This window comes from Schistocerca serialis, chromosome 6 (assembly GCF_023864345.2).
Source record: "Schistocerca serialis cubense isolate TAMUIC-IGC-003099 chromosome 6, iqSchSeri2.2, whole genome shotgun sequence".
In the NCBI taxonomy this organism is placed as follows: domain Eukaryota; kingdom Metazoa; phylum Arthropoda; class Insecta; order Orthoptera; family Acrididae; genus Schistocerca; species Schistocerca serialis.
In genome coordinates this window covers 480,017,492-480,033,658 of record NC_064643.1, presented here as the reverse complement: position 1 = coordinate 480,033,658, position 16,167 = coordinate 480,017,492, and the positions used below count along the sequence as shown (strand labels likewise).

Sequence of the window (16,167 nt, the reverse complement as noted above, 5' to 3'; positions counted from 1 at the left end):
GTCTGTACCCACTGAAACTCATCGGGCGCCAGCTGCGTGCCCGTAAACCACCACCCGTAATTTGCGGGAATTGCTTGACCTTTGCTGACACATACTTCTAGAATTCTGTCAAGGACTTGTAGAATCCATGCCAAGCAGAATATATTGTACTGTGAATGAAAAGAGCAACAACACGCTATTAAAGAAGTAGCCATAATGTTTTGGCTAATCGGTGTATATAAGGCTGAATCAAAAAGCTTCTGTTCGAAGGCCATACAGTCCAGAATCGGTACGCCAATCGAGCATAATCACTGAGCATTGAGACAATCATCCCACGGACGCACCAGCTTAAAGATACCTCTTTTGTAAAACATCGTGTCCCTTTCCCACTGTAAAATTCAGAGTTTCCGATGGAAAATAAGTGATTCTCCTCGCTCTGAAAAGGCACGTCTCTCAAAATCGAATATCAAAGTAATGTTCTTTGCTTTCTCGATATCGAGGGCGTAGTGCGATCAGAGTTCGTTCCAAGAGGAACAACTATAAACGTCAAATTTTACAAGGGCGTACTTCACTGTTTGAGGTACGATGTATGAAGAAACAGACCAGAAAAATGGCTCAATGGCCTCCTCCTTCATCACGAAAACGTGCCGTGCTACACATCGCTTTTTATTCGCTAGTTTTTTGCCTGAGAAAGTATTCCTGTCTGGCGACATTCTCCTGACTCAACAGATTTAGCACCATGCAACTTCTGGCTCTTCTCAAAAATGTAAACCGTGCTTAAAAGAAATAGTTTTGACACCATTCACGACAGAGAGGTCTACAACACAGCAGCTGAATGCCCTTTCGAAAGAAATCTTCCAGAAACGCTTCCAGTCATGAATTCAACGTTGGGAGAAGTGCATTGCTGGCGAAGGACAGTTCTTTGAAGGAGATTAAATCGAATTGCACGTAAACATATTACTTTGTTTCTAATAAAGTTATTCATTGTATTTTTTTTATCACACATCGTATGTGTGTTCCTACTTAGACACAAAAAGTGGCTTCACAACGCGTGCCTAGTACATGCAGTCCTGCAATAAAAAAACCCTCACGGTGAAAAATTGTGCATTTTTCAGTTCATTTACAACAATGAAGCCGGGTGAGTTTCTGGACAACACTGAACTCAACTATCTTTCAGTTTCAGAGGCGCAATGCAACGAGAAACGTTGTCCAACGAAATTTAAGTCTTCGGCAAGTGGGGCTATGCCGACAGAAAACTGTGATTCAGCATTTGCCGAGAGAGAGAGAGAGAGAGAGAGAGAGAGAGAAATGCTGGAGCTACCACACAACTAAAGATGACCAACGTCAAAAGTTCTCGATCATTAATGTTAATTACCAACGGGGAAGGAAGTAGTACTAACTCTATCGCTCTGGTATTTCCACGTAGTACTTCCAACTATTAGGGTCGTGTTATTAACACCACGCCACGCCATTCAGTTGGGCGAAATCCATGCCCAAGCGGTTTGAGAAGACGCGTGCAAAACGGACCAGCGTGATGCGCGAGACAATCGCTGTACAGGCCGGCATACGGATATCTTAAGCAGCCAGACGTTTATTTATTCCACTCTGATACTGCTCTTTGCAGACGTTAACACTAATTTAATTCTTTTATATAAACCATACTTCAAACTATAAATTTTTACATACAAACGATATTTTAATAGAAACTATTATCTTCCTCGTCTTCAGCTGTTACTTTTTCAACAGAAGTGAAGTAACACAATGCCTAAACACGGATACTGGCAACAAAAAAGTAATAACAAGAAGAAACCTCTTTCATGAATTTCTAATAGGAAAATGCTTACAACTTTAAAAATTAGCGGTCCTGCGAGACATCGTATTTTCGAAAGCATTGTGGTAGATGTAATGCCGCTTTACACTCCGTGCATGTCCACATCCTTTCAAATGGTCCAAATGGCTCTGAGCACTATGGGACTTAACATCTATGGTCATCAGTCCCCTAGAACTTAGAACTACTTAAACCTAACCTAAGGACAACACACAACTCCCAGTCATCACGAGGCACATACTTTCGCTTCGCATTTTGTGTTTCGCACAAATTTTCGACATCCTGTGCGGTTTTTCGTTTTTAGACGTCGGATCAGTAAGTTTAGAGTAATGGGCCCAAAATTGCGCTTGGTCGAATACGTGTTTCACCTGGTGATGGTTTTCCACACTTTTAGTGGTCCGGCATTTGGACATTTGTTAACATTTCCTCTGCTATATTCATTTGGTAATTAACTTACGTTTTCTTTTTCTGACCGTCTTTTTTCTTTTTGGATGATGTACGTATTGAATAGAGCCATATCCGACACATAAAAAGAAGTTCGTCCGAAGTTCCGTTCCCACGAGACTGACTCATGATGTTTACATTCGGTGCTCACTTGCATCGACGGCGAGTCGGACTCTCAAAGTACAACAAGCGATTAAGGAAGCAGTTACTGTTAGATTAGCAAGTGACAGTATAAACAAAGACGGAGGTGTCTGTTTAAATTCTGCTTACAGTACTGCTCATTACTGGTAGAACATTCCTAACGATATGCGCACGCAAACGTGCAGTGTTACTATTGATTCGCTGGATGTCTTCTGTCATGGCCTCTATTGTTCCTGATCTATATTAACGACATAGGAGACAATCTGAGTGGCCGTCTTAGATTGTTTGCAGATGATGCTGTCATTTACCGTCTTGTAAAATCATCAGATGATCAAAATGACTTGCAAAATGATTTAGATATCTGTATGGTGCGAAAAGTGGCAGTTGACCCTGAATAAAGAAAAGTATGAAGTTATTCACATGAGTACTAAGAGAGATCAGCTAAATTTCGATTACGCGATAATTCACACAAATCTAAGGGCTGTAAATTCAACTAAATACTTAGGGATTATAATTACAAATAACCTAAATTGGAACGATCACATAGATAATGTTGTGGGTAGAGCCAATCAAAGACTGCGATTCATTGGCAGAACACTTGGAAGGTGCAACAAGTCTACTAAAGAGACTGCTTACACCACACTTGTCCGCCCTATTCTGGAGTATTGCTGTGCGGTGTGGGATCCGCATCAGATGGGACTGATGGATGACTTCGAAAAAGTACAAAGAAGGGCAGCTCGTTTTGTATTATCGCGAAGTAGGGAAGATAGTGCCCTCGTACGTGAATTGGAGTGGCAATCATTAAAACAGAGGCGTTTTTCGTTGCGAAGGAATCTTCTCACGAAATTTCTATCCCCAGTTTTCTCCTCCGATTGCGTAACATTCTGTTGGCACCCACCTACATAGGGCAAAATGATCATCACGATAAAATAAGAGAAATCAGGGCTCGCACAGAAATATTTAATTGCTCGTTTTTCCCGCGTGCCGTTCGAGAGTGGTACGGTAGAGAGACAGCATGAAGGTGGTTCATTGAACCCTCTGCCAGGCACTTTATTGTGAATAGAAGAGTAATCACGTAGATGTAGATAAAGGAATCCTAACACAGGAATAATATTCCAGAATTATTCGAATTAGCGACCTGCATGCGATTTCCTGTACATACGTACTCTACTATACTATTCACCCGAAAAAAAAAAAAAACTAATTTGGTGTAGATACTAACTAACTTTACGCATTCATGAATTTCGTATCACTTCATTTTTATTAAAGGAGGAGGGACATAAAGGAAATGTAAGACGTGATTGTGAATGCTCTCGGTTACGTGCGTGCCCTCATAAAGTATAGAATGGACTAAATAGGCTAAAATGATTCGGTGGAAGATGAAATCAATGACGATAAAATTGTATCAGTGCAAAATGTTCAGGTATTCTGTACGTGCTGCGTAATGAATAATCGCCCACTACTGAAAATAGGTAACTTCCGGAATTGAACCCGCCATTAGCAGGAAATCACAGTTCAAATCCTAGCCTACGTAAATTTCAGTTGTCGCTACACAATCACGAGATATGTCGGCTCAAAAATTCGTTGTAATGCGTAAACTAAACCGCTAATTTTCGCTCACTTCTGAAGATAAAAGATAGCTGTAAGCAAAAACACTGCATGTTTTTTCTGAGTTTCCACAGTGGTTAGCACAATGGACTCGCATTCAGGAGAACGACGGTTCAAATCCCCGTCCGGCGACCAAGGTGCACTGATGTATTTCATGCCAAAGCAAAGGCAACCTAACTACAAAACTAAGGAACTCCCTCCCTCTGCGGAGATCACATAATTGTGCAAGCCCTATTGGTGGCAGTCACTGCAGCATATGGAAGTTTGGGTCGAATAGCCGAACGGTTAATGCAACGGCTCGCGTAAAGCGGAAAATCTGGGTTCGAGTATCTGTCCGGCACAAATTTTCATTTCTTTCCAGGAAATTGCTTAGCTGTCATGGTACGATATTCGGAATTTGCGAATACAGTTCTTGACATCAAGATTTTGGTTATCTGTTTTTTCCTAAATCGCTGGAGGGAAATGACGGGATGGTTCCTTTGAGAAGGGTACGGCCGATTTCCCTCCCTACCCTTTTGTAATCAAAGTTTGTGCTCGATATCTAATGACCTCGATATGGACTGAACGTTAAACTCTCTGAGCTGGTGTGTTTCTGGCACCAGTTGCCATCGATACTCATTTTCTTCTTAGAGTCGTCTTCGATTGTTGATTGCTTTTCTTCATATCTTTAGCGGCGGGCATTTAACTGCAGCGCGTGCATTCTGCCGGGAATCTTGTGTGTGGATCCGCGGTGTGAGGTCCAGTGACGTGGGACTGTGGACGAAGTCAGCATGCGGAGAGGCCGAGTCGGCACTACGAAGGAGCGTGGCCATCCGCTACGGCGTGTTGGATCGTGCAACACCGATCCATTGCCCATGGTGATTTGGTTTTCCTAGAGGTTGGAAGGACAAGTTCCTTCGAGTCTGTTACAAGCTGCACAGGCCGACTGAATTTGAGTCGTCGAATTGATTCGGTGAGTTGCGTGCATCTTAACTGAACATGACGGTGTACTAAAAACTATTTGGAATTGTTCTAGTTGTTTACCACGCAACTCGGTGTACGGCAGTTAAAGAAATGTGGATTTGTCCAACAAACCGACATGAAGCATGTCTAAATACGTAGCTAGAAGTGCTACGAGTAGTGCGTAGGTCGGTGTCTGGCGTTCCAAGCCATGCCGAGATATTTCTTCCATTCTACCTTGTAGTTCATTATTGTAGTTTGGCGTTTAAATAAGTGCCGAGATAATTCTTGTCATCTTAACTATAGGACATTATTTTAGTGGTCCTTTTGCGACTTGTTTAATCAAATTTTAAGGAACGTGACTGGCCAAGTAGCTCACGGAGGCTGATTCCATTGAAAGTATTGATCACCTGTTCTCTAGACAAGATTGTGTATCTCATAGCTCAGAATATTGTCCACCGCTGATGTGTTTTGTGTTGTAGATAATTGGCAGTGGTCGACGAGAGCTGACTGGGAGCAGAGTACCACGGTGGCGGAATGATATTTAAGGCCCCCTCTCCCCCTACCTTTACATCTCGGGTTATGTTGTTACTGTCTTGTGATTCCATCCTTCTCGTGAAGAGTTATGGTGTCTGAAGCTCAATTGCAGTGCAAAGTTAAGTACATTTCTATTTAATTTGCTTTCCCGCGGATCTCTTGTCTTGATTAAAATCCTTTGGTGTGCTCGCGTCTATCACTAATTCACACTCAGTATTGAAGCGGTCTCATTTTAGGGGCTATTGTCATATGGTCGTGTTCTAGTAGTAATGATTTTAATAACATTGTTGATTAATCAGCCACGCGGGATTAGCCGAGTGGTTTAAGGCGCTGCAGTCATGGACTGTGCGGCTGGTCCCGGCGGAGGTTTGAGTCCTCCCTCGGCCATGGGTGTGTGTGTTTGTCCCTAGGATAATTTAGGTTAAGTAGTGTGTAAGCTTAAGGACTGATGACCTTAGCAGTTAAGTCCCATAAGATTTCACACACATTTGAACATTTTTGATTAATCAACTGAGTTAAGTAAACTTGAAAATTTGTTTGGTCAAATTAAAGCACCTCCTTAGTTGTGGAAGTGATTTTTATTGTAATAAAGCTTTTAGGAATAGTGTTTTATTTAGGAAAGTTGGCTAGCCAAATCTTACAAGATCTGTGTTCTGCCACTTAATGTATTCTTTAGCTGACTTGAAGTAATTAGAGTTATGATAGGAATCGTGTGGACATTAATGCCATCTAAGTAATGAAGTTTATCTGAGTTAATGTAACTAGTTATATTCAAGTTTTTATGGGGCTTGTTCTAGTTAAAGAAATTTGTTTGTCATTTATCCAAGTGATCTGGATTTATAAGCCAATCGCCTTTATTACTGTGATTGTGATTTGATAATGCTTTATGATCGAATAAAGGAGTGTGTGGCAACTACAACGGATTACTATTGTGATTTCTGTGTGTCCTTCTGACCCACACCCCACACTCATCTTCTATCCTTTCAGAAAGACGAAATGCGATACAGCTGTGGCAAAAATATGACATATTGTATAAAATCTACTACTAATCGCTTTCATTAGCATATAGTTTTCACAGCAGCCGCAAGAAAATAAACCCGATTGAGGATATTTGAAATCAGCCACTCGTCGATTCGAATTCAGAGTTACATCCGTATTCATCTTGATTCATCTATGACAACCGAAGAATGAATGAATGAATGAATGAATGGCCATCCATAAACAAGTGACACTGAGTATCAAAGCTGCTACGTGCAAGTAGTGAGCTCTATGAGCGGTCGGCAGGTACTTACCGGAGTTGGAGCCCTCGTTGTTGTTGGTGCTGCTGTTGTTATTGTTGACGTTGGTGGTGTTGTTGTTGTTCTCGCTGTTGGTGGCCTTCTCGAGCACCTCGTGGTCCTCCTTGCAGAAGAGCCCGTCCTCGCGCAGCGCGAACTCGTCCCCCGGGATCAGCTGCCGCTCGCAGGCGCTGCACCGGAAGCACTCGATGTGGTAGATCTTCGTCTTGGCGCGCATCACGAAGTCGTTCTTGCTGAAGGACAGTCCGCACTTGTCGCACTTGGTCCCAAACAACCTGGGATCAAACAAGCAGAGCGGGGCACCCCGTTAGGACGCTGAAGCCGAACTGGCCATCAAGGGACAAAAACATCCTGAATGAATACCAACGCCAAAATGGCAACGATAGACAGAGGTGGCTTCACACCACAGACTGGCGTTAAGAATTGGCAAGACATCATCCAGCTAATGACTCATACGTAACACTATTCGCTTGAATTTATTTACGAAAATCTAGGAGGGACCCAAACTGGATGGCCCGTTGGGGTTTAGAATGCGATTGGTGTGGTCAATTTTTGAAAGGATTTAGTACGGTATACTAGGCATGAATGAAAGTAGTACCTCCAGGAAATTTAACTGGACCAGAGGTGTTCCCTGCGTGTGTACACCATGTATCAGACAGGGTGAGCAGCATTATCATATTGTTCGCTTGACGATGTTGTGGTCTACACACGGGATCTCCAAACTTTTTAGTTTGCGGGCCACATTGACTCCTCCACGAAGTCATAAGGGCCAAGATCTACCTAGTGGGATTAACGCACCCTAGCACTCCATGATCACCGTAATGCAAGGCTAAAGGAAAGATGAAATCGCACAAATCTAAGGTTGTGAGAATACCTAGCACTGAAACGAACTACGATTTTTATTTAATTACATAATTTTGATTGGTGGACGTACCTGGCCGAAATTCTGGCGTATTTTATTCCGGTGAATTTCAGCGACAAAAAAGTATGTCACTGCACATTCTTCACGAAAGCGTCCTGCAAAGTTAACGAAATCTCAAAATCATTGTTAGCAACACTATTACTGCAAGACGTAACAGAGGTAGAGTATGTCAACGCATTGTTATTTCAAGCGGTGCAACAATAAGTTTAGTTATGTAGTCTTGCAGCGAGTAGCAGAGCCAATGTCGCGGTGTATTGGTCGTGATAGGCCTCGAAACTCAATTGTTGACAGTATAGGTACCACCTCAAATATTCGGCGGGCCGGATACCAGGGGTTTGCCGGCCCGCCCGCGTGCCGTAGTTTGGAGACCCCTGGTCTACACGAGTGTATCGTCGTTGGACGATCGCAAGAAATATAGAAAGACCATTGCGTAACTTTCTTCTGATGTACTGACTGGCAGCTCTTTTTCAATGTGGATAAATGCGAGATAATTCCAGGACCAAAGTAGTAGAACCCAAATGTAGCCAATTAGATTATTAGTGATTAACTTCGGGATGACGACACATCTTTTAAATATTTAGGCCTGACACTAAATGAAGCGGACACGAAAATTCAGTATTAGAGTTTAACGTCCCATCGACAACAAAGGGATTAGCGACGGAGCACAAGCTCGAATTTGGGACAGATCGGGAAGGAAATCTGCCATAACCCTTCAAACCATCCATCGCGTCATTCATGTTAAGCAGTTTACGGAAACCAAGTAAAATCCGAATCTGTTTGGCAAGAAGGGGTTTTGAACCGCCGTGTTCCCGAACAGGAGTCCACCGTATTATCATTGATTCATCTTGGTTGGTGGAAGGAGAATGGAAGATTTAGATTTGTTGATAACGTTGTGGGGAAGTAAGCTGCACCTATGAATGATTTAGCATACAACAGGCTGCTGAGAATGCTCCCGAGTACTGCTACAGCGTTTGGAATGATTGTGAATTATGATGTACGGGTGACAGCAGAAATCGAAAGAATTAACAGCCTTACGAGTTGGAGTAGTCCATACGGAAGTGTAACAGGGAGGCTCAGAGACCAAAAATGTGAATACTGCAAGAAAGTCGACAACGTACCCATGAAATGCTATAGGGTGAGTTGAGAGATCAGATGCTGAAGAAAAGTGCGAACAATTCTGTTCAGTCTTTTAGAAAAAGTGAAGATGAAAAAATAAATAAACTGGATACAGCGGGACGCAAACCCTCTACCCACTCCTTCGTATCGATCTTGTATTTCATGTTACCGTCTTCTGAAGGCCTTAATCGCCGATATGCTATTATCTGACATTTGACAACAGTAAGTTCTGCCAAGAATGACATACTTTCACGAATGTCCAATGGGTCGTTACCTTAAAACGGCTTACTCGCACAACACGCGAGTTATAACGCGAATACAACCTTTCCGTTTTGTTATAGGTTCTGATACTTAACTAGTTTAATAACGGTGTATTTTATAATATTCGATGTAATGTCAATAAGTCCGCTCTTTGCGAGGAATGAGTTTATTCGATTGGCTTTATCTAAAAGACAGCTTCACTACTTGCAGTAAGATACTTCGCATTTTGTTTGAAGTTTTGTATTTCACATGTAATAAAAATTCTGCTGCCAATTAGGAACAGTGATCATATAAGAATGACCTTAGGGTTTTGCTAAAAGTGAGAATGCTGAAATAATTTTCATCTCATTTCGAGAAATAGTTCTAATGGAAGTTTTGTCCTTATTGACTGTATATCGTAGGATAACTATTTATATGTAGAAGATTACATCATTTTTTAATTTCCGTGAAGAGCCTTTAAGCTTTAAATTTTTTAGATTTATTTTAATGTTTGTTGGGCTATGGTTGATCTCCAAATCGTGCTTTGCCTTTACTTCTACCGCTATAAGTATTTTGACAAACGAAATCTCTAGATAATATTTAAATCCCACGGCGAAAATGAGAAAGGTGTGATATCAAGGGCAGGGAGGGTGCTAATTTTCGCTCTGACATGTGGATACAAACGAACATTGTCATTTACGAGGTAGTGAGCTCATGTGAGACCAGATCATATAACAGAGTAATCACAAAGTCCATGAAACTTTTCTAGAAATTGGCACTGGTACATAGCCAAGAGCAACGTAATTAATGATACAGTTTGTTAAGGACAAACCTTGGAGGTTTTTTATAGTGTTTATAAATGTTCTGTATGTTCACTCTTCGTCACACGGCGCACATCTAATTGATTTTGCAATTCTGCGCATTCACGATCCACCTTATCAAAAATGTCGGTGAGAACAGTTTCTGCGATGCGTAGTCTCAAGCCGTATTTTTGTGTGTGAAATCTTATGGGACTTAACTGCTAAGGTCGTCAGTCCCTAAGCTTACACACTACTTAACCTAAATTATCCTAAGAACAAACACACACACCCATGCCCGTGGGAGGACTCGAACCTCCGCTGGGACCAGCCGCACAGTCCATGACCGCAGCGCTTTAGACCGCTCAAGCCGTAGAGGCGAGACGTAAACACTATCCTTGATATCATGATGTTGATCATCATCATCATCATCATCATCATCATTTCGAACAGTTTGGAACATAAGCCTCGCCTTCTGGTTCTGCTTTGTCGCCATTATACGGTGTTCACACTGGTCCAGTTCTCCCCTCTTTTTACAACACCTTTCTCCATACCTTTCAGTCATCTATCCCCTGCTGTTCCTCTCGATCGTTTCCTGCATCTCCATTTCACGTATCCTTTTGGGAATCCTATTGTTTACCATTCTCTTTAAGTGTCCATACCATCTTAGTCTTATAACACGTTCGTCGATATGGAAGTATTATGATTGTATACTATAGACAGTAACTAATGAGGAGGTACTAAATAGAATTGGGGAGGAGTTTGTGGCACAACTTGACTAGAAGAAGGGATCGGTTGGTAGGACATGTTCCGAGGCATCAAGGTATCACCAATTTAGTATTGGAGGGCAGCGTGGAGGGTCAAAATCGTAGAGGGAGATCAAGAGATGAATACACTAAGCAGATTCAGAAGAATGTAGGTTGCAGTAGGTACTAGGAGATGAAGAAGCTTGCACAGGATAGAGTAGCATGGAGAGCTGCATCAAACCAGTCTCTGGACTGAAGACCACAACAACAACAACATCATCAATAATAACAGACAGAACAACATGACTAGCACATGTGCAAGGGAGAAAATGTGCGTTTTAGTAGTGTTAACGTAAGAATTTTACGGCCGTCCGTTTCGTAAACACTGTGATTTGCGAGCCAGACACAGCCGACAACTGCCGCTGGAGAGTGCTGCAATCGTGCATATCACACTGAGGCACTCGTACCGTAAGCAGCAGTCGCATCGTTTCTTAGTGTTCAGCAACACGTTGACCTCGGCACACTGAACGTTGACGTTCGAAAGCAAGGTCGATGGCTTGAGTAGTGCGTTTCATTACGTCCGTAAGATATAGGGGCAAGGAACGCGCGCTGTGCACTGCTGTACTGCCGAGCCCGCGGCCTTCAGAGGAACTTCGGCTGCGACTCGTGGAGTCCCGCTGACCCGCGAATATCGGCAGGGTCTGGCGCCGCGGCTATTTTCGGGGGCGCTGCGCTGCGGCGCGGCGAGACGCGCGTACACATTTCACTCGCCGGCCTGTCAGAAAGTGACCTCAACACCTCCTTCTCGCAGCTTTCGTTTCCCCAGGCTAAATTTGAGAGAGCACTAAATATAAGCCACTAAAGTTAAATTTATTAACACTGCCCTACGAGCCAGCAGCTTTAATATATAGAGTAATTATACAGCCCGTAAAACATTTCAAAAAATCAGTATAGGTAAACGGCCAAACGTAACGTAACAAATGATATAGTGAGTGAAAGAGAAACTCTCGAGAGTATTTTTCCTAATTTGGTGCCAGCAAATGAGTTTGGAAAGCAGTCGACAGAAACGTCACCGACCGTAGTGGACCACACCCACCTTGTTCAAATGTGTGTGAAATCTTATGGGACTTAACTGCTAAGGTCATCAGTCCCTAAGCTTGCACACTACCTAACCTAAATTATCCTAAGGACACACACACACACACACACACACACACACACACACACACACACACACACACACACACATGCCCGAGGGAGGACTCGAACCTCCGTCGGGATCAGCCGCACAGTCCATGACTGCAGCGCCTGAGACCGCTCGGCTAATCCCGCGCGGCCACACCCACCAGGCACAAGTCATGAGACCACCACACGAGACTTGACGCCTTGCGATTTTGTAGGGGAGTTTTTTTTTAGGCCTTTCTCGATAGACAAATGACATTTGATACCGTCTGTAGAAGAAAGATACGGCAAGCACTATAAAAGGAGGGAACGGGCAAAAGAGACGACAAGCAAAGTAGAGGAGATGTACTGTGGAAGTCTGGGTTGTGTGAAAGTGGGAAATGAACGGACGGACTGGTTTGAGTAAACAAGTGGTGTGAAATAGTGCAGCGCACTGCCACCTCTCCTCTTAATTGTGGTATTGGATGAGATAATGACTAAGGTGACAGAAAAAACTTGAGAAGCAATGTGAAAGCTATGGTTTTCGCGAATGACTTGCTGGGGGAAACAGTGAGGATGTGAGGAACAGCTTGGCGCTTGGGAAGAAGCTGTGACACAACATGGCATGAAATTTAATGTAAATGTGAGATCCTGATTACAGTTTGCAAGAAAGAGAGACCAATAGCGGAATAAATATTAGAGGTGGACAATTGGAGAAGGTGGGGGAGTCACAGGCACTTGGGAAGTGTGAGAGGAAAACAGAAGAAATTAAAAAGAAATCAGTGAACTTGGCAGACTGTCTGAAGCATTCCTGCAAAGTGTTAGGGTCCTGGTTTGGAACAAAGACGTCCACACAACAAAACCAAAGAAGTGTTATATAGGAGTTACTACATCCCTGTACTGGTCTATGCATCTGAAACATAGATAAAGAAGAAAAGAGATGTAAGCAGATTACAGGCATGTGATATCAAGTTCCTCGTATGTAGGATAGGAGTAACAAGAAGAGATATGATGAGGCATGAATGGGTAAAAGAAATGAGAACTTTTAACACTGCAGCGCGTCAGCAATCGTGAATAATATAATGATTATAAAGAATCCGCCTCGTTTACCTGACAACACGCGGCCCACCGAATCTTGGCTGGGGCGAGGGAGCACACTTCTGACGTTTGAACTAAGTACATCTATTGACATGGTTTAGTGTGTTCCGAAGAAGTCGTGGTTATCCGCGCCGAAACCTAGGTCAACATCCGGTTTCTACTTACAATCGAGGCGTATTCTTTATAATCATTAGGTAAGAGAAATAGTGAAAGAGGAGCCCTTGCAGAGCATGACAGAAACATCAAGGCTAAGATGGTATGGACACTTAAAAAGAATGGAAGACAAGAGGATTCCCAAAAGGATACGTTAAATGGAGATGCGAGGAAACGACCGAGAGGAACACCAAGGGATAGGTGGCTGAAAGATATGGAGAAAAATGTTGCAAGAAGAGGCGAGAACTGGACTAGTGTGAACACAGAACAATGGCGACAAAGCAGGACCAGAAGGAAAGGCTTATTCTCCAAACAGACCCAGCCTGGGGCTGGAAACCCTTCAAGATGGAGATGATGATGATGATGATGATATCAAGGATAGCGTTTACGTCCCACCTCTACGGATTCAGACTCGACATCGCAGAAGCTGTTCTCACCGTCATTTATGATATGCTGGGTCGTGAATGCGCAGAATTGCAAAATCAAGTAGATGTGCGCCGAGTGACGATTGGTGAACATACAGAACATTTATAAACACTATAAAAATCTTCGAAGGTTTGTCCTTCACAAACTGTATCATTAATTACGTTGCTCTACGCTATCTACCAGTGCCAATTTCTTGAAATATTTCATGGACTTTGTGATTACGCTGTTATATGATCTGGTCTCGCATGAGCTCACTACCTCGTAACTGACACTACTCGTTTGTATCCAGTTTTCAGAGCTTAAATTAGCCCTCTCCCTCTACTCGGTATCACACCTTTCTCATTTTGGCTGTGGGGTTTAAATATTATCTAGAGATTTCGTTTGTTAGAATACTTCTCGCGGTAGAACTAAAGGCAAACAAATATGAAAACAAATCTAAAAAAATTAAAACTTAAAGGCTCTTCACGGAAATTAAAAAAAGATGAGATCTGCTACATATAAAAAGTTATCCTACGAGGAGAAGAAATGTTGACGACGTGTCTGCAATAGGACTCTAGGCATCTGAAGAAGTATCTACGGCACACGCACGCACGCACGCGCTCGAGCACACACACACACACACACACACACACACACACACACACACACACACAATTCTCTCTTCAAGTGTATCTCTCTTCAAGTGTATCTCTCTTCAAGTGTATCTCTCTTCAAGTGTATCTCTCTTCAAGTGTATCTCTCTTCAAGTGTATCTCTCTTCAAGTGTATCTCTCTTCAAGTGTATCTCTCTTCAAGTGTATCTCTCTTCAAGTGTATCTCTCTTCAAGTGTGTCTCATATGCGCAAATATTGCAAGTTACGGGTCAAGTAATACTTTTGTAACTCTAATAACAAATGGCTCAAATGGCTCTGAGCACTATGGGACTTAACATCTGAGGTCATCAGTCCCCTAGACTTAGAACTACTTAAACCTAACTAACCTAAGGACAGCACACTCATCCATGCCCGAGGCAGGATTCGAACCTGCGACCGTAGCAGCAGCGCGGTTCCAGACTGAAGCGCCTAGAACTGATCGGCCACAACGGCCGGCCCTCGAATATCAGCAGTTACATAATGGCAAGAGGCATAGTGAAAAATTAGCGCAGTTACCTGTAATTCCACTGTAAGGCATAGTTTTCCATTCCATAGGAGGTATATCGAAAGAAAAAAGTAATTTATAGCTGCTAACGCCAAATGTGTTTCGGACACTTGTTGCACAGCAACCCTGTTTCCGGATGCGTTAGTAAATTCCCAACGCTAATTCTCGGCACAAACGTTAAAAGAACCAAGTCCAATTCAGTCGTTGGGTCAAAACCGGAATCTAGAGCACGTGAAAAGCGCTAATATCCAACAGCATGGCAACGCCCATACACAGCAAGCAGAGCTACAGCAAGGTGTGCAAACGGTGCAGTAGACAGCACCCAGAATTTCGTTCTGCACACTCTACAACACGGGGTAGTAATCTGCAGCGATCCAAGGCGTACTTGAGACACCACGGTACGGACAGGACCACTGACACCTCTGTTTAAGAGAGAGTAAATGGCCGCCGGAGCTGCTACTATGACGTGGTATTTGACTTTAAGTACCTCTGTTTCGGTCAGCTCGTCCTCATTGTCTCTGTCCGCAGCTCGTGGTCTAGTGGCTTTGGATGACGGGGTCCCGTGTTCGACTCCCAGCCGGGCTGAGGATTTTCTCTGCCCGGACACTGGGTGTTTGTGTGGCACGTATCTTTTCATCATAATCGTAACAGTGAGTAGATTGGATTGTTTAAAAAATTGGGCCTTTGTACGGGCGCTGATGAACGCGCAGTTGAACGCCCCACAAACCAAAACATCACCACCACCATCATTGTCTCTCTTCACTCCGACTGCAACGCTGACCACGACGGAATGACAGCTTCGCTAATTACAGGTCAACGAGGCTGGCGCACCATGACGTGGTACTTGCTGCTTGCCTGAAGACTTCAACTACGAGACAGCAGCCTGCCGGCTGTGGGTAGACTTTGTCGCTCCACGCCGTCATTCCTGATAGGTCGCAGCCGTGGCGGGCAGAAGGTGCGAACGTACTGAGCCTTCTTTTGATGAAAGGCCTTTTCGACTGACAGCAAGCTGTTACCATCTACTCGCTGGGTGGGCATCTGAATGCTTCCCAGGCAGTACGTGTGTCACGTAGTGAGTGCTTAAGAAGCCCCGTGTTTTGTGCCTTCACGAGAACCGCCATCCGGGAGATGCTGTGGGTTAAAGGCTAATCGCGCCTCCCTCTTTGAACGCACTGAGGCGTTCCAGTTCATCGTGGCACGTCCGAAGGCCACCACACGGCCTATCACACTGCCGCCGTCGCGCTGCTACGCCATCAGGCAGGGTGCCCGATCCGCCGCAAAACTACGCATTCTGTTTGGGTGCTGTGTACAGTATTTCTCGTCAGCGCCTGGCAGAGCAACCCGATCTGTTTCCTGATCACCGGGGAAGACAGCCAACAAGTCAACAAATTTTTATTTTATTTCACACAACCCCAGTTTCTCTTGTGTTTTCGGGCGAGACTAACACTCCCCAGCCCTCGGAGCTCGGCCTCCAATACATTGTACCGTCACCTCACAGCCTCGACGCCTGCTGACCTGGCCCGAGGGATCGCCGTTACACATCCATACCGAAAGGGATGTAACAGCAGCTGCTAATTCTGGTGCTAAGGCACTGTAG

General features: G+C 43.7%; 1 protein-coding gene across 1 annotated transcript in view; it reads right to left on the bottom strand.

Moving 5' to 3' along the window:
• The window catches only part of LOC126484942 (uncharacterized), a 330,159-nt gene that overhangs the window by 124,903 nt on the left and 189,089 nt on the right, over positions 1–16,167 (bottom strand). Inside the window, exon 5 of the mRNA XM_050108543.1 lies at positions 6,769–7,049. Coding sequence (XP_049964500.1) covers positions 6,769–7,049 — 281 coding nt within the window. The remainder of the gene's footprint in view (positions 1–6,768; positions 7,050–16,167) is intronic.